General features: G+C 43.1%; 1 protein-coding gene across 2 annotated transcripts in view; it reads left to right on the forward strand.

Moving 5' to 3' along the window:
• The window catches only part of TRPV4 (transient receptor potential cation channel subfamily V member 4), a 595067-nt gene extending 578572 nt beyond the window's left edge, over nucleotides 1-16495 (forward strand). For both annotated transcript variants that reach the window (XM_078667355.1, XM_078667354.1), the window contains exons 15-16: nucleotides 4076-4197; nucleotides 11219-16495. In XM_078667355.1, the coding sequence (XP_078523481.1) occupies nucleotides 4076-4197; nucleotides 11219-11376 (280 nt within the window). In that variant the 3' untranslated portion in view covers nucleotides 11377-16495. The remainder of the gene's footprint in view (nucleotides 1-4075; nucleotides 4198-11218) is intronic.
• The last annotated feature ends 10662 nt before the right edge of the window (nucleotides 16496-27157 follow it).

Raw genomic sequence — 27157 nt, forward strand, 5'->3', positions numbered from 1 at the left:
CCTTCCCTTAGCTGCAACTGTAGCCCCCCCTGCTAACATCTCCACTCTGTCCTGTTTCCCCACACTCGACTCCGACTCCCTTGCCAAGTTGGCCACCCGAGTGAAATCCGGCTCCCCCAAGGATTGTTGCCCTCCTTCAGTGCTTCGCGACATTTGTCACACTCTCCCGCACTGTATCCTACCCTTACTCAACACCTCCCTGAACTCCGGCATAGTCCCCAGGTCGTTTAAGGAGGCCGTACTGGTGCCTCTGCTAAAAAAAACTGGCGCGGACCCAGCGGTCCTCACCAATTACCGACCCATCTCCCTCCTGCCTTTCCTGTCTAAAATCCTGGAGGCACATGTTACTACCTGCCTCTCGCAATTTACCGAGGAGTCCAACTTCCTGGAAATAAACCAGGCCGGCTTTAGACCAGCCCATTCCACTGAGGCTGTGATTCTCGCCGTGCTGGACAATCTCAGAAGCAACGCTGACAGAGGACTCCCCCAGGCATTAGTCCTACTAGACTTATCAGCGGCATTCGACACGGTGGATCATAACATCTTACTCCACCGTGTCGAGGCCGCCGGAGTCTGTGGGCCAGCCCTGTCCTGGGTCAAATCTTTCCTAGAGGGTAGATCTCAAGCAGTGAGCTTGGGTCCCTTCAGCGCCACCAGTGTCCCTTCATCCTGTGGGGTCCCCCAGGGTTCTTCTCTGTCCCCCCTCCTTTTTAATTTATACCTTCAACCTCTCCTTCACTCCCTAGGTAGGTGGGACGTCACAGTGTTTAATTACGCGGACGATTTACAAATTATTTTCCCCCTCACCTCCCCATACGCTGTCACCAACTTCCAGGCGGTCATGACACACATCCAACACTGGATGAACCAAAATCAATTAAAGCTCAATCCCGGCAAAACTGAGCTTCTCCTTCCTGGGAGAAGTGCCCCCCATTGGGGCACTCAGTACTGGCCAATTGAGCTTGGGTCACCTCCCTCTCCCGCTGGCTGTGTAAAGAGTCTCGGGGTCATTATTGACTCTGAGCTCACTCTCAAGGCCCAGGTGAGTGCTGTAACATCCTCCTGTATGTTCCAGCTATACAGGATACGGAAAGTTGCCCACCTTTTGACCTCCGAAGCCCTGCTACAAGTTTTAATAGCTTTGGTGATGTCCTGCTTGGACTGCTCTAACGCCCTATACCATGGCCTCCCCAAATCCCAGCTGGCTAGGTTACAGATCATCCAGAACCAGGCTGCCAGACTGGCATTTAAAATCCCTAGATGGCAGTCGGCCAAACCCCTATTACATCAACTACACTGGCTACCAGTCAGTGAAAGAATAGCCTTTAAGGTCTGTTGCCTGGTCTTCAAAGCCTTAACTGGTCCCTCCCCCGCTTTCCTGAAGTCCCTGATCACCCCTTACTGTCCTTCCCGCACCTTGAGGTCCACTCACCTTCAGCTTCTAGTTACCCCCCGGTTTAAACTCACTAAATCTGGCGGCCGCAGCTTTTCTCACCTGGCTCCCAGGCTATGGAACTCTTTTCCACTCTCACTCAAGACCTCTTGCTCCCTCCTATCTTTTTAGGAAATCTTTAAAAACTCTGCTCTTTTCACATCCCCACTAAATTCCTCCCGCTCAACCTCAGTGTCCTATCAGCGCCAGGAAACTCATGGTGACAGTGCGCTCAATAAATTTCCCTTAACATTAACATTAACCTTGCGTAGATGGTCAAATGTCAGAAAGTCAATCACTCAGGGACACCTTTTTTCACAGACATCTTTTGCTATTATATGTTGTACAGGATGATAGGGGCAGGCTTACATCTAAAGCCCCCAAGCTATTTCTGTTGCCAGGCTCCATAGGCTATCCTATTCCCAACTCCTTTCCTCATCTGTAATTGGGTTTATCGTCTACCTAGGGAGATGGAAACTACCTAATGGACAAACTGGTGCAATTCTTGTTGTCATGGTGCGGGAAGGACCCTCTTGTATGCCAATTCCAGAGGCCTAATATGAGGAATGCGTTCCCAATCACTGCCTTATCTAGGACAGGTAGGCTGGTGTCTCTTTTGTCATCAGAATGTGGAGCACCGGGGAGAGAAGCAGTCGCTGTAGATCAAGTGCAGGAGACCATCCTGATTTCCAACCCACTGACAACGTCAATGACACTCATTTATCTGGCAGGTTAAAGATACCTGCAGGATTGATAAGCCTAATGGTGGCCTCCATTGGCTCAGCCACATTCAGATCTCTGCTCGGGTCCCCACCGCAGAGGCACCAGCCAGGTCCAGGGCCCTCCATCTCTGGAATGATGAAGGAACTAAATCAACAAAAGAATTTACCACCAGGTAGTGCCAACTCTCCAGCTCTTTGAATCGTAACCAAGTCCTGTCACATCCTGGTGTAACCCTTCACAGGTAGCCTTCCTCAGGTGTGCAGTCCACGGGACTTAGAGTGCAGAACACACTGGAAGCATTGTGTCACTCCAGTACTCTTGGTCTCATCATTCAGCCAGTTCCCTCCTTCTCAAGCAGACTTCACACAGCACCATCCATTCACCTGACCATCCACTCTCTCACCTGGCACATTATAAGCCAGGCCTTGGCCACACACCAGTCCAGCTCCCTGTTGCTAAGAGATATATATATGTTCTCCTGTCTACATTAGGCTGTGTACAACACTGCCACCTAAGGGGCCACGAGGTATATGCCCCCCCACACATCGACTGCGCTCTCTTTCTGTCTGGCGGGAGACCCACATGTACATTTCTGCTTGTCCTGATGTTAGGGTGGCCAACCCGTATATTATGTACCACTTCCCTGACACTTCTCTTGCATCTATTTCATACCTCTTGAGACATCTTAATGCCTGCACACATTGCTATAGTCCTAACCTGGCATTAATTTGTAAAATATCAAGGTGCATGGTCCAAAGTTTTGCTTAGTAGCCCGTGGCTACAGGTGTCGACGATGGCGAGTACAAATGCTGCATAGAATTGATTCAACCTGATGCCTCTTACATCCACCAAGAGACACTCCCTGCCCTTTTATCTGACTCTTGCAGGTTTTTTTAATCCCGAATTTGTTGCTTTGTCACAGTTTTTCCATCTTTGGCTTCCTCTTTCTTCCCCCTTTTGTGTTTTTCTCTCTCTTGCTCAAGAGGCAAGTCCAAATTGGGGAAAATAAAATAACCAAAATGAGTTTCTGTGGTCCCCACCTGCAACACTGGCTCAATTTAAGCACTGATCCTAGCCTATTCTTACGCAGACGTGTCATAGACCTACATAAGAACAAGAAGTATAAACTTGGGCGTGGTCAGCTCAACTATCAGCCTCTGTTAATCACTGATACTTGCTTGACTTATGATTTTTCCAGGTGTAGTTGTAATTGTTTTATGTAAGAATGGTGCGTATACCAATTTTAACCTTAGCTTGTAACTACGTTTCAAATCGAAGTAGCACTTTCATAGAATGTCCTGCGCTATGTATCTGTTCTTTTACATCTCCGATTGTAATTACTGCAAGTATATCCCTGCTCGACCAACATCCCATCGTTGTTTTATTATGACTGGGTTTCAAAAGCTGGGCACTCACCAAATAATGTTGAATTCTGCTGAGTGTTTCACTCCTGCTGATAGGTTTAGAAAACTTCTAAAATAGCAATTTTAATATTTGAAAACACTTAGCAATCTTATACATGCACTTTGCACAACATGGCAGGTAAGTAATGCCATAACATCTACCGGCATACTGAGGGTGGACTCAGATTTATACTACCTGACTTAAATGCTTCCTTAGACAGGCATCTTTGAGAATCACTGGGGCATCTCTTATATCTGACGAGGAGTTATTCCTATGTGATATAATTTGCAGGAGATGCTTTTGAATATTCTAAAGATGTCCACAGTGGAGGATGGAGTTAGTGTTGTCCTGGGATGGTTTAGTGAATAGACCGGCTTGGATCAAGACTGGCTCTTGACTTTTGTGTGTGTATACAGGGTACTTCTACATAACATCCACCTGTGTCATTGTCTTACCTTGCTTTTATACCTTGAATTGTAACATATTGCTAAGGTAATTCCTCCTTGTGTCTTTCAGGGTAGACGAGGTGAACTGGTCACACTGGAATCAGAATCTGGGGATCATTAACGAGGATCCTGGAAAGAATGAGACCTATCAGTATTACGGTATCTCGCAGACTGTGGGCCGTCTGAGGAGAGGTATGATTGGCTAAGAGCATCATGTGATCATTTTGCAGCTTCTGGCCATGTGCTTAGTTCTGGAAGATATCCATCTGTTATCGCAACTGTGCAGCATACGTCAATCATAACTAGTTGTTTCAAGAGATTGAGACATCCTTTGTTCAGCTATGCTATGTTATTGTTATGATGCATCACGTCGAAGCCGATGAGTATTCTCTGTATGATTTAATCAATAATGACCGGTTCAAGTTACAAGATTAGAATTGGTTTGAAAAGTCCTGGTAGAGCTATATTGTTGTGTATGCAGCCCCCCTGCATGGCTAGAATCCTAAAACACATTTTCTACAGTAGCATCATAGCTTCTACAGAAGACTGACATCATGACCTAGTGCAGCACACAGAGACAGGACAGAACCATTATCTTCTGGGTGCTGTATCCCTTGATCATCCTGAGAAGGTGCCTTGGCTGAAGACCTGCTTCTCTTCGGATCCCCATGTTGAGAATTCCAGTACAGTTGCTGTTACAGAATCCACATGTCTTTTCTTTATGGGATCTACTTCATACTTATTGAAGTCAGCGGTACCAGCACATCTCTAAATGGTTCTTGACATCATGTTTAACCCTGGATGTAGTTTGAGTAGTAGCGCTGCACGTAGCTACGAACAGTGCACTTGGCACGCTACGTGGACTGCATAGTGCGGTAGGGAAAATGCTGTTCGCACTGATTGCACAGTGCCGGATGCTTGTCCGCACGGCGCAATCATTGCAAACGGCATCTTGCACAGTGCAAGCTGTCGTTTTCTGCCACTCGAGTAGATTTGTACATGAGCAGCAGCTTTCGCAACTCGGACTGGTAGTTTCTCATCGTGAGCGGTCGCGAGCATACACGACCACTCTCAACGAGAAACCAGACCTCCCTCGCCGGGAGGTTTATTTTCCACGCTCGCGATCGGCAACTTGGTGTTGCTGATCGCGAACGAGGAAAAAGTCTTGCAGGGATGTTGATTTTGCTTGCTCGCGGTCGCCAAATTGACATTGAGGACTGCGAGCAAGCAAAAAATGCCCACTACGCTACGCTACACATTTTTGCACTGTGCTACTACCGCGAGCGTAGCGTAGTACAACGCCCAGGGTTATTCATGTTGTAAAGGACGTCTGGGGCGATACTGGCAGGATCCTGGGAGTGAGTGAAGACACCGGCAATGGCAATGCTCATTTGGTTTCCAATAGTAACATCAAGCTGCAGTGGTGGGATTGAGAGGAGAGGTTTAAAGGAAACAAATCTTTATTAATATGAAGGTGGAATGCATAGCTGCGGTGAACCAGCTTTGTGCCCTAGTTGATACTCAGTGCCATAAGAAGGCTCCTTGTCTTCCACTGTGTTTACTCTGCTGGTCTCATTTCACGACTGCGTAATATAAAAGCACAGAGGGACAACACCTGTGACTGCCTTGCATGGTTACAGGAAGGTAACAGGTCTTTCACAATTATCTTCTTGTCATGACAGAATACGCATTGCTGAGCTACTCCGATGCAAGCATTAGGGATGCTTTCAAGGGAATTACTCCCCTTCAGTGTTTTTAGTTTCTTTGCTACTTAAAAGGGGAATGCCCTAACATCACTGGCACTTAAAACAAGCATTGGGATAGCCAATAGGTCTCGCCTTTGGGACCTTATAAGTGTTTTATTTAGTTATGCAGCACAATATCCTGGGTGCAACAACATTAACGGTTACATGGCTAACCACTTACAAGGTCCCAAAGGCAAGACCTATTGGCTATGCCAATGCTTGTTAAAAACAAGCCTGCTCTCCGCATTTATCCCTTTTCGCCTACTGTTTTTGTCCTGGGCAATTAGTTGTATTTTTTCCTGACAGATATTTATTTATTTAAGCAGTGCTCTTGCGTAGTACCTGAAATAAAAAGACTCGGGCGACTCTTTCTCTCTGCGCCTTGAGGCACGCCACCCAAGAAATAAACCCCATACATTGCCCCCCAAGCACGAGCTGGCGCCCTGAATGCTCTTTGTTTATTATTGTTAAATAACCGAGCACCATGCATCAGTTTATAATTACAAAGGTCAAGAGGAAAGAGGGGAGGATGCTATTAAAAGGGAACAATCCTACAATGTAACTAGAGCTGGAGCGGGTGATGAATGATAAAGCGGGCCCTTTACACCTCACACCTTCCACTGAGATTTTCACAGGGGCTTGTGAAAATTCGGCCATGGAGAGAGAATGTGACATCAGGGGGGCTTGGGCTGCAGACTTCTGAGTGGAGAACCAAGTTCTAGTGTAGGCATGGGCTCGACATCCTGGGATTCTGGGCCAACCACGTCATCTTTCCGAGCCTACAAAAAATGTGTCATTGTGTAATGTAACTTGTGCCATGTTCTAGCTGCTGGGCCGGGATTCCTGGCACTGGGACGGTCGGACACAGACTGGCTACTCACAGGTGGGTAGAGAGCCGTGAGCAGCTCACAGGCTGCTCCTTGGAGAAGCCTGCTTTAAAAAGAAATCCCTATTGTGCCAGTTAAGGGAGAGTGTAACAGCAGACTGGGTTAGCTAGAAACTGCAGACATCCATTGTCCGAAAAAATAGGTAAACAAAATGCCAAAATTCACTGTAGCAAACAGAATGAATCTGTTTCTGTGGAGCAAAATGGCCAAATCTGGAACATTTGGTCCTATATTATTTACTCGTGGAACCTTACCTACAGGCATCCGTGTTCTGAATACTGTAGTGAGAGGTACCAATATGTCTTGTCCTGATGGGACAGAGAAAGTTCCCCTGCATGGCTCAGGAGAGCGTGTACCCCTGCAGCAGGCTGTATTTGCTTGTAAGATGATAATGCGCCTGCGCACAGCTCGTTCCATGCTATAGAGTGAAACCCAGAGTAGGTTTGTGTTAGGTGCACAGCATGTGCGCTTCCCTTTTAAAGAAAGTGACAACAGTCACACAGTGCTTGAAATGGAAAAAAAATCTGTTTCTGTTTGTTTAAAATTGAAGTGCAGGTACCCATTTACCGGAGCACCTACTTACTTCTGAGAAGTGCTGATCCAAATAAAAGTAATGCACCTCAGCAGAGAACTGCAGGTACTCTGCCTCTCACAATAAAGAAGTGCAGGTACTCTGTACCTGACAGTACCGACTCATTTAAAGCACTGCTATCGCCTCATTGGGCTGTAGGGAAGTGACAGGGGTAGCAGAAAAGTTCATATATTTGCAATATCAGCCTTTTTCTCTGCTGCTTGCTTGGTTTCATCGTCTGGTTGAATTCTGCTCAAATTTCTAACACAAGCAATATACTGTGTACAAGTTCCATGAAGCCACCTCAAGTACCCGATATATCCAGCCTCACTGGGCCAGTCACTCATGGAGGGATATGGTCCAAGGCAATGAGGCGCATAGCTCCACCTGTTCTGGTCAAAGCCTGACCTCACTCGCTGCATAATGCAGTATCTCCCAACACCATTTCTACCAACCAGTGCCCCTCCATAATTCAAAAGGCTTCCACATATGTGCCGAATTCTAAAGACAAGGAGAGCTCCAAGAAACTATTTGTACAAAGACGGATAGTAGATAGCTTCCTTGCCATTGGTCAGTCTCTGCTTCAGTTTCTTGTCCCCATGGCAAAAGCAGTCAGCTACATCTATACATGTTCATGTTTCCTATTGCAATACAATTATGGCACAAATGATGAGTTCCACACTAGGTTATAGTAAATGTACTAGTTTGCATCCTTTTGTTCGTACGCAACACCCTTACATTTTACACAAGGTCGTGGAGAGGCTCCCGTGCCTAAAGTAATAAAGCCACAATAAACCCAACAGCGATCCCAGAAGAAAGAGGCACGTTGGCGAAGGTGCCCGCGGGCATGGATCTTTACCCATGGACAATCTCTTCAGAGCCTGCATGAAGTTCAGTCGGGGAGGTAGTATTCCCGGCCCTAAACATCCCCTTTAAATGTAGTTCAGCTCCAAGAGCTGTCCGCACGGCACCATTTGTAAACACTAAACTGGCAATTAACGAAAAATGTACCGAAGAATAACTACAAGCCCCGAGGAGTGTGTTCTGATTTTTGACTTGAAACCACAATGTGTCAGGTGGGCCTGTGAGGAGTGTCTGTCCGGCCACAGCAGTACGTACGTGCATTCATTCTGCGGATGCACGGCGCCCGAGGAGAAGGGAGCGGTGCCAAGGCAGGTACAGGGAGAGTGAGGGCGCTTTGAGCCCCCGGTAGGTGCCTCTACTTATGCCATATCTGTCTCGCGAGCGCAGCACTAGAAGGCGTGCCAGAGGCCTGCTGGCTGGCACGGTCTAAAGTGGTACCTGGCGGCAGCGGGCCAGCCAGGCCTGTCGTGTAGGAACGGTTGCAGGGGGGGCACTGTGCCTTTGGAGGGCCAGCTGCAAGGCAGCAGTGCATGGCAACGCAAGCGGGCTGCTGCAGGAATGCTGATGGGTGCAGAAGTGGGCCCACCATCACCTGTCTGGCTCTGTGACAGCCCATCTCCGGCACCAGATGACAACAGTGCGAGAGGAACGGGGAAGGGATGCTGAGCTCTGCGAAGATTGATTTGTTTACCAACAGAAAGCGAGTTGTGATGAGAGGTGGCAGTGCCCTTCACGAATGATGCTGATGCCAGTCACTGCCTCACTCCGCCTCCACAGCCATGTTTTTTTATTTTTAGATTCTGAAAACCTTGAGTATCCAATACACAAAACAAACCCCTTGCCAAAGCTGCTCTTCACGTTAATTTGCTAGCATCGCTTTTGGCGGCCGGCACCAAGCCCCCCAACCCTGGGCATGGTGGCATCTGTCGCTCTCCCCTGAATATTATGATAGGCTTAAAGTCTCCTCAGCTTCCGCCTCATCAGTTCACGAGAGACCGGGATAAGCTCCCCTGCTGCCGGTTACTGCTGTCCGTGAATGTGAAGCATGGGCATGTGAGAGGTGAGGCAGCCTGGTGACAGGGTCTACATTTATGCCCCATGGCTGGCACATGCGCTCTGCGCCCAGAATCCAAACACTCCGGCCGAGTAAGGAGGTGCCTACAGTCAGGCCTACTTTTTTGGAACGGCACGAGGGCCGAGTTCTGCTGCAGCGTGCTCATCTAAAACAAGCGCGCGCACCTCCCGCGGCAGCAGGGGGAGGCGTGCGCGGCAGTGGTGAAGAGGAGGGGGGCCTGCACGATTCACTTGCGGGAGCCATAATTGCTACCATATGGTGGCGCTCGCTCCCGCAAGTAAATCTTCACACGTGCACGCGTTGCCCTTGAAGGTAATGGAACTCGTGCACGTGATTAGTTGAAAAGCCGAAGCGATAGGAATTAGTCTTTTTGCATTTTCAGCACATGCGCGCTGCGTAGGCAAGACCTAAAAAAGTGCCATAGTTGCGATTTTTTTTTTCTTCATAAAAACACATTTTTTGAAACAGTGCATGAAACCTGCCTGTGTCTCTCTCCGTCTTGAATATAACCACAACAGCTTGCCAAACTCCAGCTCTTCCCTGCATTGAAGAATAACAGCCTCTGCTAGGACACTCTGGACCGTTGAAAGTGTAGGGCACTACTGTACATGCTGAGGTCACAATATCTTCAAGTATAAGAAACATTATGCTGGGGCAGATGGCCTTAAACCTTTTTCCCCAAAAGGAGAATTAAGTCATCCTGTGAATTTCTGTGATCACCATCTTTTGATTGGTTGCTCGGATTTATTATAGCTCCCAGAGGCACTCTAGAAACCCTCCGACACACCTTGCTGAAATGGCAATGATGGTTCACACCTCCCTCTCACCCCCCCTCCCTCAACTCTGCCGTTGTTTGCCTCGCTTCCCCTCTACCTCCCCCAACCACACATCCAATGCCTTTTCCCTTGGGGCAATTAAATCAAGATTGCCATGAGGAAACATAATATACTCATTTGCAGATCAGCAAGAACGCAGAAGGAAAAAAAATTTCTGCAGTTTTGCACAACTATCCAGTTGGGTCACTTCTGTCTTATACTGTGTAGTTCTCTCTTTTACGTAACATAACGTGAATTTGTGAGGGCGCACGTTCACCCAAGGGTATCTTGTCGCTATTGCTACCCAAACCAATGGTACTCATTTTATGGACCTCAGAAGGATAAAAGGCTGAGTAGAACTGCCATGATTTGAACTTGTGACCATGAGGTCAAACACTGGCCTCTACAGTGGACTCAATAGTCCAAGCCACTAGACCTGCTATGTGAATTCAGTGCAAATATGAGTCCGTTTGTAGTTATGTACATGCATGAATTATTCTGCCACGTGGGGTAATTAGCTTTTTTGGCCATCCAGAATTCATGCACTACATTGAAGCACTGTTTAGTAAAACTGCATTAAAAAAAAATAATAATAATTCACTACATTTTGGTAACATACTTTACTACAAAAAATGTTTGGTTTCCGGGTAGATCAATCCCTTCTGCTACACTGACAGATAATATGGGGAAGTGTCTTTCGCACGCGATTTGCACATGTGCCCCAGCATTGGAGGTACTAAGTGTTCACATTGTTCTAAAAAAAAAAACTATTTTCAAAGTTAGAACTTTATAGGTGTTTATAATCTCTACTCTCCACCCCACCCTCCTAGGAACGCCCTGTTCTCTCCCATGCATCATATGGCAACAGAAATGCTGCCATATTTGCTGATTTTTCTGTTTCTGTAATGTCATTTGTGAGTTGAGATGTGGAACCTTGTTTATATGAACCTGGATCTGCTGTTGGTGCCATGAATGACAGCTTTTGCCCATCCAAGATGAAATTATGTGAGGTACAAACAATTATGCGCTTCTGGCCCACAGATACTACAGCAAATGCTGTCTTTAAAGCTTAGATTTACTCTTGTATGTTTCAGATATATTTCCTTTTTCTGTTGTCTGTTCTGGGTAGTGGTATTTAGTTGTAGTCATTCCTGAGTTTTGTCAAGATCATGTCCAGATAGAGCTGTCATATACAATGCTGTGCATTCTCCCAAGTAGGAAAGATTAATAAATGTCTTATCTTTACCTATATGCAGATCGCTGGTCGAGTGTGGTCCCGCGTGCGGTGGAACAACACAAGCACCCCAATTCAGATGAGGTGGTGGTATCACTTGATCAAATGAGACCTTCCAGCACTGCCTATCCAAGGCAGGATTACCCTCAGAACTGGAAGAAGGACGAAACACACATCTAGCAGGCAGCACAGGGGGTCATTAAAAAGGGAAGAGCATAAACTTCAAAGCTCCATAATGTCTCTGCCTTTGATGCACAGACCGCTTCTTGGTGCGGCATTGCACTTTTGCACATTACTGGATGACTGGGGCAAGACCTTCTTCATGTTTTTAACCAAGCACACATGGATTGTTGTTTGCATTTTGCATCAAAATTTCAGGAGCATGCAAGGTCTGGTTTTAGCTTTGACACATGCATCGATCCCTCACCAATTTTAGGCATAGTGCCTGGGAGTGGATGTAGCTTTATTCTGAGCTTCTCTTGGGATTGTACTTCGTGGAGAACTTAAACCAAATGTAGATTTGCAAGTGACCTTGAGACCACGGATCATCTACTTCTGTACAGCCAATTTGCTACAATCAGTGGAATATGTCTGGGAGTTGGAGAACATTGAGAAAAGTAACATTGAGCTTTTACGGGTCAGAAAATTCCACAGGTCCCATGCAAAGGATGGAACACTTTCCTACGACTTCAGTTTTTATGGATTCATTTGTGTCCTGAAGTCAATGGAGGAACCTGAACATTCCCAACCCATCACTGCCAGATTTCTGATCACTGGTGCTCCACTTCCTAGTCCTTGTTTTTTTTACTTTGTTACAATTATGGTATCATAGATGTTTACATGTTGGGAGCAAAAGCCATTTCTCTTGAACTGTAGCCACCTTTGCTCATCTCATCAAACTTCAGTATGTTACGCTTTGTTGTTACATTATGCAAGTCTTCTAGAACCCCCTGCAATCTATGGATTTGCTCAATTATTTTTTTATGTAATTTTCTGTAATCATCTTTTTGTGGTTATATTGCTTAGATTTTTAATATCATGTTTTCTCTCACAGGTACTCTAGAAACCCTCTGACACCTCCCTGAAATGGCAATGGTGGTTTATCACCCTGCCCCAACTCTACCTTCAATTGCCTCTTCCTATCTCTACCTCCCTCTTCCCGACACCCGCAGATCCAATGCATTTCCCCTTTTGGCAATTAAAACAGGATTGCTATGAAGGAAACACAACTTCTTATTTGCAGTTCAGCAAGAACGCAGGAGAAAAATATTACGTTCTTGCTGCAGTTTTATTGTCATTTTACATTCTATCATATTTTATTTAATAAAAAGACACATTGCTGTGCAATACATGTGTAGGCTTTTCTGCCTAGCACTATCAGTATACTGTTGTTGATTTTTATAAAACATGCAACAGCTTTTAATAAGAAACCTCATGTAAACAAATATTCTGCAGGACTAAATGCAAAAATATACATCTTGCACAAAACCAAAAGAGACAATTCTAGTTTTTGGTAGACAATCCTGTTTTAATATTTTAATAAAGTGATTTTTTTAAATATTTGTTTTTATAAAGACGAATGGCTTGTCCTGCGTTTTGTGACTTTATTCATGATATTAAGGTGTTTATTATTACTGATATTAAATCCATCGATTGTGACAATTGTCTAAATTCATAGCCAGAATACATTAACCTGACCCTCTGAAACAAACTACAGCCCATTAAATTCGTTTTCAGAATTTGCACATTTTTTAGCCATCAACATTTTAATCCATACATATAAGGTGCAGAATAATTGATCTGTACTGGAAAAGCACACCAAGGAAAAACTATGCACAGTTTTTTGCTTTTGCACATTGAACTGCCATAGGCATTGGAGACAAACAATACTGCAACTGCGATGGCACATTATAGGATTTCACAAAATTCCAGTTATGACTAGTAGTATATACAAATACAATAAGCCAACTAAAACAACCTGCATAGCAGAATGTAACAAAAAAATCATAAAACTGGAAAGCTTTTTGCAGAAAACATTCCACAGGAAAAAAAGAATATTATTTGTTAGTGTTCAAATGTACCACCACTGTCTTTGTGACTTACAATGAAGAAGGGTGAAGTATATATCTCATGCAACAAATCTGTTAAATCTGTCTTTGTTTATCAAATAATTGTGTTGTCCAATAGTATGTCCACGTTTCCTTTGAGAAATGTGCACTGTACAGTTGTTGATTTATTGCTCTCAAAAACCTTTTGAGAATGTGAACCTGAGTCTTTTAACTTTATTCCCATATACTGCCCCCCGCTGTCATATTTGCTAGGGGTTGATTCCTAACTGGTCTTGTTCCTTCTGGTCGAATGTGAAGGGTAGGAAAGGGAACATTGCAATTTAAGTGCCTGAAAACAACCATCAGCTTTTAGTAATGTAATGTTAAAACTAATAAGAATACTGTTGTGTCTCTCGCAGCTACTTGTGCTTCACTGTGTAACTCTAGTGTCTGAAAGATTGGGACATATCTTTGCTTTCATAGTACACAACCTGCAAACCAAAAAGTAAAATCTTTACAGACAATAAAAAGTTTGATAGAGCTCAACAAAAGGAAACAGAAGTAAGGGATACTGAGGAGCCGCACGTACTATGGAGTCGGAGTCATCGTAACTGATCGTCGTGAGGGAACCCCAACATGGTGAAACTGGCTGTATATGCCCTTTGGGAGTGAACCATCGCATTGACCCACTTTTCTACATTGGAGTTTTGGAGTAATTACGTCTAGTCTGAATTATTAACGTCACGTTTGAAGAATATAACACATGAGAATCATATTATATAAATTGAATACTGGCAGCAGTCCACGGCAACTATTATCTCAGCACTGACTGCTGTGTCGTGATTTATTGAGCTTTGATACAAGCACTAATGGAGATCATAAGTGATCTACCTTTGTGAGTGAACATCGCAAAGTTTGCCCTGAGGAAGCCCCCTATGGGGCGAAACGCGTTGGCTGTTTTTGCTGGTCTTTGAAACATCTCTTGGCACTCTGTGTGACAACAAGACAAGATTAAAAGTTTTATTACTGGGAAACGAAGGAAGAATCTGGATCTGATTATTATGCTGCGCATTTATGCTTTGAATAATTATGTTGCCTCTCTGTGTTTCCAATAAAAAGTTTGACTCTGGCGATACTTAGTTTGCAATCAAACAGCGTACTACTGTTGTTGTCACATAACAGCTGATATAGTAAATAATAAGATGCCTTTGTGGATATAAACAGTACTCTAAAAAGTACTCTACGTAGATGTAATTTTACATCTACCCTGAAAAGAATTCTGTCCAAGGTCCAACTTCCATTATCTGCTAATACACATATGATTGTATGAATCCTAACCAAAGTTTTCTATAGATGATAACAGCAAAAACAATATTTTTGTATGATGCCATTCTTTGGTTCTTAATCATCTCTTCTACCAGGGTCATGCCTTTTTTTACGTATGTACTTTCATAAGGTGAGTTGAAGGGAGAAATTATGCATTATATAACAAATGATTGACGGTTGATTGCTCCCACACCTCTAAATTTTCAAGTCTTGATTAAAGAGTAAAATTCTAATGTAGTAGAGCATTGTAAGAATCTTTAAATGCAAGTCATAGGGTTTGTGAAAGTGTTGCATTACTGATAAAATGGTCCACATTTGCATTTCTTTCAGATGTATTGGCAAATTCCTGTCCATTCAGTAATTTCACTCATTTGTTGTATTAGAGAAACTTATCCAGAGAAAATGGGGGTGGGGGAGAATGAGGGTTGTCCTGGATTTATCCCTGTTAGTCAAACTTATTATATCAAAAACAGAGAACCGAGTAAATATATACCTAATAACCTTCCTGTATCAGAAAAAACAATGTTTTTCTTCTAAAACCCTCACCCACCAGGGTTACCCCTTGGTAGCCTGCTCCATCATCTGGTCCATCTCGATCCGCTGCGGATCAGGCATGCTGCGACCTACAATCTACGTGGGAGCATTTGTTGGTCTTTATATGATGATAAAGAAGGTGTTTATATGATAAGGGAGAGGGGGTGGAAAAAGGTGCCGAGTCATGGTATAATTTAAAAATACCTGGCTAGTAGGTACATCTATTTTATTCCTGCCTCTAGTCGGTATGATTCAAAATTAGGGGGTAGTTAGGAAGGCGAGTTTGGTAATGTGCCTGCGATCCTATAGGTCAACATGTTTCTAGCCATGCCCCTATGGCTCTTCTTCAGTACCATGGGAACCTAGTTTCTTGGTACCACTCCTGTATGTTTAATCCCACAAAACAAGCTACTTGCATGCCAATCCACATTGTGAAAAATACATACGTATACCCCTAATTTTTTTTTCTGACATAGGAGAGTTATCAAGTATATATTTACTGGGTTCTCTGTTTTTAATATGTTAGAGAAGACAGTATCTGACTTTCTTTAGACTGACACAAGTTGTTGCCTATCCTTATATGCAGAATAGGGAACACTCACAAAGAATAAGCGGTTTGGCAGAACCTTTTTATGAATCACTGATGTAAAAATTAAAGTACACATTTATTAGACTGAATACTTCAAGACAAATCTACACACAGTTTGTGGATACAAACATTTTTATGGACATTAAACAAAGTAACAATATGAATTAATTGTTTTTTATTATTCAAAGTTCGCTCTATTTCAGGTAATAAAATGTGATTCTTGTACATTATGTTTAAAGTAAGAGTATTTATTGGTGTTAGTCATCATTTAAAACTTTTTTTTGATTCTTCAAGTTGAAAGAAGCATTAAGATGCTTCCAAATAATATATGACCTAATTTATAACAAAACAAGAATTTTTTATTCATTAACTTAACAGGTTAAGTGATGTTTCATCTGTCTTTAAAACATAATAATGTAAGATCATAATAGAATGAATAATTTTATGAAAAACAATGGTCTTTACATCTCTACGTATACGGGATATTCATCAAATTTGGAAATGTTGTTTCTGTATCTTTTTTACTTAAATGATTCAACAATTCTGTATCTTAGACTGAAATGACAGTGCTGGTGTCGATGCATTTATATTTCACCCAAAAAAACGATTTGCCTAAAAAGTGATTTTCTTATTGTTTGCATTTGTTGGGAAAAGTGCAGTTTTACTTGAAGGAATCCATATTTTAAGAAACACTAATTGTTGTTAGTGTAATTTTGTTTATAGGTCAAAGCATCATGTTTTTCTCTTTGGGTAGTAGAACACCCTCATTCTATATAAAACCATACCACAAACGTGTCCTTAACGTGTATTCATTTTATTTTTGCTTTTCTAAATAGTGCCATTCATACTATGTATTTTAGAAAGGGTCAGTCACTTAAATCTTTCATTTGGCCATACGTGAGGAATAAGGTCACAGCAGAAAGAAAATATAAAAAATCACTTAACATATATCCTGATTGAATATCCATTTCACTTACTTGTCTTGCAATGGCAAAATCCGTCAACAGTTTCTGTCATAAAACTGGTATAATCTCTTAATTGGTGTGTGGCAAGAGATTGCAGTCTCACAATAGCACAAATAACTCCTCATCAATGTAGGTAATTTAGTGCTTAATGATACATGACAACAGTCAATCTACCACACAAGCACAGACAATCCATGTAGAAGGGGTAAACTCACCCCTAACACATATGAAAAATGAAATGAAAGAAAAATAGATTTGTTAAGTGCAAACGAGTACTCGAAGGTGTCTAGGCACTAGCTCCCAGAGCAACTAACATGGGGATCTGAGCAGCAAGATCAAAGATTGAAAAGCCAGATTTCTAGCACTTTTCTGAAGGCTAGCAGTTGAGTTTCCCTTCTTAAGGCAAGGAGAAGAGATTTCCAAAGTCTAGTGGTACAAACCAGGAAACTTCTACCGTCCCAGGTGGATTTCCTAAATCAGGGAATAAAGTAAGTGCGATCCTTAAATGTTTAAGGGCGACCCTCTGGGCGCAGCTTATTTAGTCGTGAAAGCGACATTCATCATGCGTAAATAAAAAAGTTATTAGTCTTTTGCTTCAAACACAAGAGTTCATCCAGATTTGTAATCTTTGAATCCGTTTTATTTAAATCAAACGAATTTGTAGTTCAATGTTGTAAATCACATCTTGAATATATCAATACATCAAACAGTCAGGTCCCAATGCATTTCATGCCAAAGGCACTTCATCAGGGGAATCTATAATCAAACAAAAATGTAATGAGAACTAGCGCTCCTAATTGCATGTTGTGTAACATTTCATGCGTGAGTGAGAAAGTTGCAAATAGTGAGTTAATCATTCAGGTGTAGGCTAGAGAATTTTGTGATACGTATAAGTGACACAGTGGTGGTAAGCGTCGTCAAAAATGATGTTAAGAACATAGAAAAAAAATGTAGCCAAAAGGATGAAAAAAGATAGCGTAAATGTGACACACAAGTGATTGCGGTGAAGTTTCTGTGTTTAAAGCGAAGAGAGGTGCGCGAAATATCATGCAAGAAAAGGTATCTAAACGTGTATTGAAACACGTGTGCAATTTTAATAAAAAGTGAACTACCCAGTGACTAACGGTTACTACAAACACAAAGTGTGTGTTCTTACCAATAAAGCTCAAGGCTAGAGCTTCTAAGGAGACAGAACGTCTTCGTCGGTGTGAAATGTGTTAGCGTCTCTGTTTGTAAACGCTGAGTATAGTAAACATAAATGATGGCAGATAGCGGGAGTGTGTGCAACGAGCGATTGCGGCGGCCATTAAAGAGTGGTGTGTGACAAAATCACGGCTCTATTAGTTAAATATAGACAGTGAGTGATGATGAAAAAAAGCGGTGTGTTAATAAAGAGATGAAAATCAAACTGAGAAGAAACAAGTGTAATATGCATTAAAACATATGCGTATCACTCGAAAGAATGATTAAATATGAGTAAACAAAGAGTCAAAGTAAAGTCTTATCAGATCACAGGTAACATGAGAATTCCAGCCGATCATTCAGCCCGTGGGGCTTCAAAGAGTCAAGTTTGAAAATCCATTCATTTTCTTTTTGTAGTAATTGTTTGTTGATATCAACATTTTCAGATGTTTCCACAGTTTCAAGAACCATGAATTGAAGTTGTGAGATATTGTGTCTTCTTTCATGAAAATGAGCTGCTACTGTTGATTTGGCGTCATTTCTTCTGATGCTGCTCTTGTGTTGAGACAATCTTGTCTTGATTTTCCTAATAGTTTTACCCACGTAAACCAATCCACAAGGGCATTTCAATAAATAAATCAAATTCATCGAATCGCATGTAGCTGTAACTTTTAAGTGAGTTGGGATACCACTGCGAGGATGTTTTACTGTGTTTCCTTTCATAATGGCGTTACAATTGTTGCAATTGTGGCATGGCAAAGTACCTTTAGCTTGAATAGAAATCGATGATCTGTCAGTGGGTTTCAAAATGTCTAAGATATTCTTGCTTCTTGTGAATGCAAACCTCGGATTCTCATTGAAAATACCATTAAAGTCAGGTTCTAAAGAGAGAATCTGCCAATGCTTCAAAACCGTGTGTTTGAATGCGACTCTTTATGGAAAATTTGGACACAACAACCATGCGTGTATCACTTCGTTTCGTGGTTTGTTGTAATAGTTCATTTCTTGTTTTTGTAGAACATTTTTGTTCAGCTTTTTTTAGAATCTCCGGGGGAACCCTCGTGCTTGAAAGCGTTGGATCATGTGTTGTATCTGTGTCTGAGATTCATTGGGTTCTGAAACGATTCTTTTTGCTCTATAAAGTTGTGAAATGGGCAAATTGTTCTTTAGAGATGATTGATGAAAGCTTCTATAATGCAATAAATTATTGCGATCCGTAAGTTTCTTATATACAGTGGTGGTAATTCTGTTGTGTTCAATCTGGACTAGCACGTCCAGATATGCAATGGATTTCTAATGAGTGTAATAGGTGAATTGGATACGATCATTGATGTTGTTCAGATTTTCTAATTCTTGTGCTAAGATTGAATGCGGGCCCTGCCATAAGACAAAAATGTCATCAATGTAACGGAAAAAAATCTTGGCATGATTTTTCTAATGTTTGACATTTAGGATATGATTCGTTTCAAATCAGGGAATCACAAGTTTGTGGTCAAGAGAGGATCTGAGCAGACGGGCTGGAACGTACCATTGAAGGTTTTGTTTGAAAAAACTAGGACCTGCACCATGAATTGCCTTGAAGGTGATGCACAGCGCCTTGAACTCAACAGTCTTCTTACTGGGAACCAGTGTAGTTGTCTAAGTGCAGATGCAGCAAGTTGTGCTTGTTGATATCCAGCAGAGTACAAGCAGCAGCATTCTGCACAATTTGAATTTTAGTGGCACTTTTTTCTCAGATTGACAAAAAGACAGTTGCAGTAATCAGCTCGAGACTGAACCAGAGCAGAGATGACAAGATTGCGCAGCTCAAGGGGAATGAAAGGGAATATTTTCCTGAGCAGCTTTAGGGTGTAAAAGGATGCTGACGTGACCATCTTCACATGGCCTATTTAGAGTCAAAAATGACTCCCAGATTCTTCACTTTGTTTGTGGGCACAGGGAGAGGACCTAATTCCTGGGGCCAGTAAGGGGGTGACCAAAAATATGCATTGCCACCGAGAGGAAGAACCTCGGTCATGAAATTGTGTAGTTGTATCCGAGGGGTCACAGACACAATAATTTGGGTGTCATCAGCATGGGATATAGCTGAGAAACCCAAAGATTGTATCAGTTGTGCCAAGGGGCCACTTAGATATTAAAAAGCGAGGGGCCCAAAGAAGAGCCCTGGGGAACCCCAAAAGGCAGTGTGAAATTGGGCGATTTAAATTCGATAGGGCAACAAATTGTTCTTGGTCAGTTAAAAACGACTCGAGTAAAGCCAGAGCTTTCCCTCTGATACAAATCAACTCCAAGCACTCTAACAGTTTACTGTGATTGACCGTATCGAACTCGGCAGAGAGGTCTAGCAGCACCAGTGCTGCGTTACCACCCATGTTGACTGTCTGCCTAACCTGTTCTGATGCCGCGATCAAGCCCAATCCGGTACTGTGGTGTTTCCTAAATCCATACTCTGTGGCATCTAAATAACAGTACCCTCTATAAAGTCTGAGATAGCTGTGTTCATGGCGTTTTCAAACATTTTTGCTGGCAGTGGAAGGCTCGCAATAGAACAATAATTGCTCAGATCCCCAGGGTCCAAGTTTGGATGCTAACTTTCACTTAATAGGACCAATCCCAGATATGTTCATTTGATTAAAATTGGTGATAGATGTGTGGCAAAACTTTCTGGCAAAAGATGGTACATTTTGGGACTACTCTGGTCAAAGGGGGGGGGCTGATTTAGTGGCCAGCAGTAATTTAATTGCTTGGTCGAGAGTCAACTGTGGAGCTAAAAGAAAATATACAGATGAGAAATCCAAATGGGAGTTTTTTAATCTATCTCTCTTTTGGTACAATCTCTTCTGGTACAATAGGAGAGGGGAGCAGAACCCCATCTTGCACACAGACTGAACCAGCACCTGAGCATTGGGTAGAAGTTCAAAGGCTTGCTCCTACTCATAGGAGAGTTAATCACTTCCAGGAGACTGTCCTTAGAAATATACAGCAAGCATCGGTGTTATATATGTAGAATAATAACAAACGACAATCAGACAATATTAAATATTTCTAGTCTAAGCACATTTGGCTGCTAGTTCAGTGAGGATGTTTTAAATGGTTTCTCTGTTAGGGTTGCCTAAGGATACTTTTATGGCTGGGTCAATTTAGATAAAATATATTAAATGTTTTAGTTCATCGGATGAGAACTTGTATCACCCTTCCTTTCCATGACTGTGGTGAGCTAAATGTGTAGCTCTGTGGAGAATTACTATTTTCTGTGGCTTGAGGAGGTGGGCCTCTGGCTGAAGTCATGTATGTTAATGTGACTATCATCTTGGGGCGTTCAGAAGCCCATACAAATCCTGCCAATCAGATTGCCAACATCTTGAATTTCTTGTGTCAAAGCGAAAAATTAGTATTGTATGAAAACTGCAACATACAATATTATTGTAATATCTCAATGTCCAGTAAAGACATAACCATGTGTCACACATCTAATTGCACTGTTTCTCTTCAGAGAGCCGGCAAGACTATCATTGCTTCTAAAACCAGTGCCCCTGGGCTCCAGATATTAAACGCATGGCAGTATTACAAAAAAAGTTTATCTTACCAACAAGTTAAATATATCATGGTGTTAAAACCGCTACTTTTAACCAATCATACATTTGAGCTACAGCTTCACAAAAACTATAAATATTCAGAAAATCCTGTAGGTCGATATCCAAACCTGATAGTCAATCTTGGACACCAGTGACTAAAGGGAGCTCAACTAAACTATTCAATGATTTAAGAGGGCTGACTGAAAGCAGCTTTCTAGTTGCCACATGTTGTGTGGTATGGGTGTTGTGCTAACATAGGCATACCCGACCTCAAAAGCTGTGTGTTGCCACAGCTAAAATTAGCCTTCACTTTACTGTAAAGTGGATATGATGAGCCAGCAAGGCCCGTGACTTTTCCCCAAATGAATAACTAATGCTTGAATTTGAATTTGAATTTAAAACATTTGTAGAGCGCAGCATACACCCTGCGGTTTCTTGGCGCTGTAAGACAAAGTTAAGCAAAACGAAGCTGTGGATGGCTGGCCCAAGAAATAGTCATGAGGCACAATTTACAGAGGAAAGGCTTGTTTAAACAAAAAGTTTTAAGGTCTTTGCGGAAAGAGGAATAATGGGAGGCAGATCGTAAATGGTCGGGGAGGGAGTTCCAGAAGGCAGGAGCCAGAGTTGAAAAATTGGCTCCTCCCCACTTTTTCCGTTTATAGCGGGGAATTTGGAGGAGGGATTTGGATGATGAACGAAGCTCTCTGACTGGAGCATATTCTTTAATCAGAGAGGAAATGAAGGCGGGAGCATAGCCCTGGCGAACCTGAAAAATCATACAGCCAGTTTTAAAAAGGGAACGTTCCTTAACAGGGAGCCAATGAAGTTCCTTGAGAAGGGGGGTAGAGTGATGAAAACGCGCAAGACCAAACACCAATCGTGCCGCTTGGTTCTGAACCATCTGGAGCTTCCGCAGGCTGTACGCAGGGATGCCGTTGTATAGGGCATTAGCGTAGTCCAGCCGCGAAATCACCAGGGCGGACATGATCAGTTTGAGTGCCAGAGGGGAAAAGAAACGAGAAACAGTGCGAATAGTGCGGAGAATAAGGAAACAGGAGGAGACAACAGAGCTGATTTGTGAGTGTAAAGTGAGTTGGTTATTTACTTTAACACCCAGGGTTTTGACTGTGGAGGAAGGAGTGGGGGAAGGACCAAAAGAAGGGGGCCAGAACAGAGAGTTCCAGGGACTGGAAGAACCACCTGTGAGAACCAACTCGGTTTTGTCCGGGTTCAGTTTGAGATGGTTGTGGTTCATCCAGTCCCTGATGAAAGTCATGATAGACTGGAAATTAGAAATAGAGTGAGGAGAAGAGGAAAGACTGAAGATGAGCTGGAGGTCATCCGCATAATTATATACGGTGACCTCCAGCTGCTGGAGCGCAGAAATTAAAGGAAAGATGTATAAGTTGAAGAGTAAAGGAGAAAGCGAGGAACCCTGGGGAACACCACAAGTGACGTGGAGTGGAGTAGTCGTGAAATCCCCCATCCGAACCGCCTGGGTGCGGTCCCTCAGGAAGGACGATAGCCAGACCAGGGCTGAGCCCTCGATTCCCGCCGCTCTGACACGTGAAAGCAAGATGGTATGGTCCACCGTGTCAAAAGCGGCGGAGAGATCGAGGAGCACCAGCACCTGATGTTTATTTTGGTCCATGCCATCCCTGAGGTTGTCCAGGACCGACACCACGACGGATTCGGTAGAGTGCCTGGGACGGAAGCCGGCCTGATGAGACGCCAAGCCTCCATTTGCCTCTACATGGGCGCTGAGTACCGAGGTGACACACACTTATACTTTATATTCATTAAAATGTTGTCCCAACCTCTGTGCAATCTTCATCTGCCTGCCCATGACTGCGTTTTACTACACTAAGGAGTAAGGATGTAATGAAACATTATCAGATTTTTACACTTTCCTTGTGAAAATATTGTTTATGAAGAGGCTGTAAAACCATCCAGAGCCTAAAAAGCTTACAAACTTAGTAACCTTTTAACTCTGATCAAAGTATGATGATGAAAAAAGGGTCCTGGTCCCTAAAAAATATTCCAATTTCCACCACCTGCAACCACAAAAAACTGGACACATCCAGTGGGCTGTCAGGTATTGGGATACCAAGATGAGTAGGCTGCTGATTTCTATGTGTCGTGTCTTACTCCAGCCTGAACTATCGAGAGGCAGAGGGAGTCGGAGAGTGCTAATCTTTGGAAATGCATCTCCTGAAGGGCAGAATGTGAGAAGTTGGCCTGGTATATGCTGTCCACTAATTAAAGTGGGCACCTTGTATCAGTCTAGACAACCCTTATTGATGATTAGGTTAAAGACAAACTTTATAGAAAGCTCTCCTAGTGGTAGCAGTGGAGAGCAGCCTTCAGGTTGTCTCGAAGGAATGTAAAGCAGCTTGTTTTACCAGATCAGAACCTCCTGAATAACCAAATGAAAGGAGAACCACACAAGAGATATATAACATATATGTACTTATTACTAAACACTCTCTACTAACCTCTATATGAGATTAGAGCACAAGGCACACAATACGGAATCAATAGAACAACAGTAAATAGCACAATACACGGGGGGCTCCATGGGGGAGACCGAACCATATACTAAAAAAATATTATAACAACAATGACTTCACTAGACACAGCGCCTAGAGCACATAGATAATAATAATAATAATAAGACCATTTTTAAAGCGCCTGGTTACACCTGTGACGGTGTGTCCCCGCGCTGAAATGCTACTACTCCCAGATGAAGCTGAAACCAAGTCACACTGAAATCCTAGAATGTATCAGGATACTATTTACTTGGGAAAGAGATAAGTTTTTAAATTTTGTCTGAATCTTGTTTCGGAGGGTTCCATCCGAAGGTTCAAGGGGAGGCTATTCCAGTGTTTGCTAGCCAAGAAACGGAAGGAACTACCTCCCATTCTGGTCTTGTGAACACGGGGAAGTTGGAATAGCATCACTCCGGCGGATCTAAGATTTCGAGTGGGGCGATGGATGGTGAGGAGTCTTTGCAGATAGTTTGGGCCTTTTCCCTGGGCAATACGATGAGCCATACATAGTGCCTTAAATTTGATGCGCTCCACAATAGGGAGCCAATGAAGTTTACGCAATGCCGTCGTACCGGATGCCCTGCGTGGAAGGTTAAGTACCAGGCGGGCAGCGGCATTTTGGACACACTGTAGTTGTTGAATGCCTTTTTTACTCAGGCCTAGGAGAAGGGCATTGCCATAATCCAGGTGTGGCGTGACTAGGGCGTGGATAAGTTTCTTCCTGGCACCAAAGGGGAGCAGGTCGAGAACTTTGCGGAGAGTTTTCAGTATTCCAAAGCATTTTCCAGTGATTTTGCTAATCTGTTGCTTGAAGGAAAGTTCCGCATCGATCATAATTCCCAAATTTCTGACAACCTCTGCTGAGCGGGGGATTGGCCCTAGTTCCGTCGGCCACCAGTCCTGCGACCAGGTGGAGGGGGACTTACCGACCACCAACAACTCGGTTTTATCGCCATTTAGGCGAAGGCAGTTGCTGTTCATCCACCCTGCCACAGCCCGCATACAGTTGGAAAAGTTAATGGCTTCTTCAGGCTGGTTGTTGGCAAGTTGAATTATTAATTGGGTATCGTCAGCGTATGTGACGATATCCACACCATAGGATTCCACAATATGTGCCAAGGGCTCCATATAAATATTGAACAGCGTGGGGCTCAAACTTGAGCCTTGTGGAACCCCATGCCTCAACTTACGAGGAGATGACTTATAAGGAGGGCAATGCACCTGAAAACTCCTGTTTTCCAAAAAAGATTGTATCCACTCCAGGGCTGGACCCTCTATTCCCATGTCGGAGAGGCGCGACAGCAGCGTTGAGTGCAGCACGGTGTCAAATGCTGCACTAAGGTCTAATAACACCAACGCTGCTGTCTGCCCTCCATCAACAAGTTGTCTCAAGCGTTCAATGGAAAAGAGGACCGCGGATTCAGTTGAATATCCTGCTCTGAATCCTGACTGGGTTGAATGGAGGCAAGAGTTCTCTTCAATAAATTTCATAAGTTGCTTGTTCACAACCTTCTCCACAACTTTCCCACAAAAGGGGAGGAGGGATATAGGACGGAGGTTTTGCAGTTGGGAGATATGAATGTTCGCTTTCTTTTTCAGGGGTATAACCTGTGCGGTTTTCCAAGCCTCCAGCAAATGGCACTCCTGAAAAGAGAGAGCGATAAGCTGTTCAATCTGCTCGATCATGCCATCAAGAGCTCCCATACATCGATTAGGGGAGATTACATCCAGAGGGGATCCAGAATGGATTCCTCTCATAATGGGAAGCAGGTCTGATCTCTTAGGGACTGAGAAGCTTGTTAACTGGAGCTTGGTAGTGGGAGCATTTCTCACTATTGCGTGATAGTCATGTGGGCTGTCTGTGAAAGTGGCATGTATTAAGTCTACTTTTTTCACAAAAAAGTCCGCAATCTCATCACATAGCTCATTAGAGTACGTGTCTTGAGCCTCAAGTCTGGTGGGAACCGTGAGCTCTTTATATATTGAAAACAGTTCCTTAGTAGGGTTTTTTGCGGATTCAATACGTTCTTTGAAATGCACACCTTTAGCTGCTCTTATAAGTTTATGATACATTTTTAATTCCTTTTTATATTTTAGCTTATCCTCTGGATCATAATTTTTCCTCCAGCCTCGTTCAGTGTTTTTACATTTGGTTTTAGCTTCCTTAAGTTCTTTAGAGAACCATGGAGCCGTTCGAGTCTTTCTGACAGGGGGTTTAAATGTCCATGGTGCTACTGTGTCCAGAGCCCTGGACATCCATTTTTCATAGCCCTCCCATGCCTTGAGCAGAGTGTCATTGGAGGGGGGAGGTTCTTTACATAGGGCAGATTTAAACTTTTCCTCTGTAAAGTCCTTCCAGTCTCTGCGTTTCAAGGGTCTAGAATTGGGCACATTCGAATTAGTCGCACTGCATTCCTGTAGAACATTTTCCACCTCAAAGGGGATGACAAAATGATCGGACCATGTGATTTGCAACGGAGTGTTTATTTTAAGATCCTCCCAGTTAGCAAACACAGGGTCAAGAAGATGGCCAAGCTGATGAGAAGGAGATATAGATTGCAGTGTTAGTGATAATGATTTCAAAGCCTCTACCACGGCCTGTGCCTCCCTACATTTGAAATCTTCAAAATGAAAATTGAGGTCCCCTAGAATAAGAAATTACTTATGTCGGAGCGCATGTTGTGTTATTAGTTCTGTTAGCTGAGTGGCAAATTGTGAGGACTTACCAGGGGGCCTGTATACTAGAAGTCCATTGATATTACTTTTGGGACTAGTTTTTATCGCAAAAAACCCACTCTCACTGTTCGGCAGTGTAGCCTTCTCTAAGGTACAGTATAGGTCGCTCTTGTGAATTATAGCCAGACCTCCTCCTATCTGTTTTTCTCTATCGATTCTAAGCAAGCTATATCCTACCGGGACCGCCTCCAAGGTTTCTGGAGTCGAGGCTGTATCAAGCCACGTCTCTGTTAAAAAGAGTACATCGAGATCACCATCTAACACAAGATCATGTATCTCTAATCTGTGTTTTTTGAGGGATCTACAATTAAGTAGTGACATTTTCAAAATCTTCCCTATTAACTCACCATTCTTTCCCTCCTTAATCGTAAAATGGCAAGACGCACAATACATCATAGAAGAGTCTACTGACATAGTATGGCGGCAACTCTCTTTAACATTGGGGCGTATGGCAAGC

Source organism: Lissotriton helveticus, chromosome 11 (genome assembly GCF_964261635.1).
Source record: "Lissotriton helveticus chromosome 11, aLisHel1.1, whole genome shotgun sequence".
Classification (NCBI taxonomy): domain Eukaryota; kingdom Metazoa; phylum Chordata; class Amphibia; order Caudata; family Salamandridae; genus Lissotriton; species Lissotriton helveticus.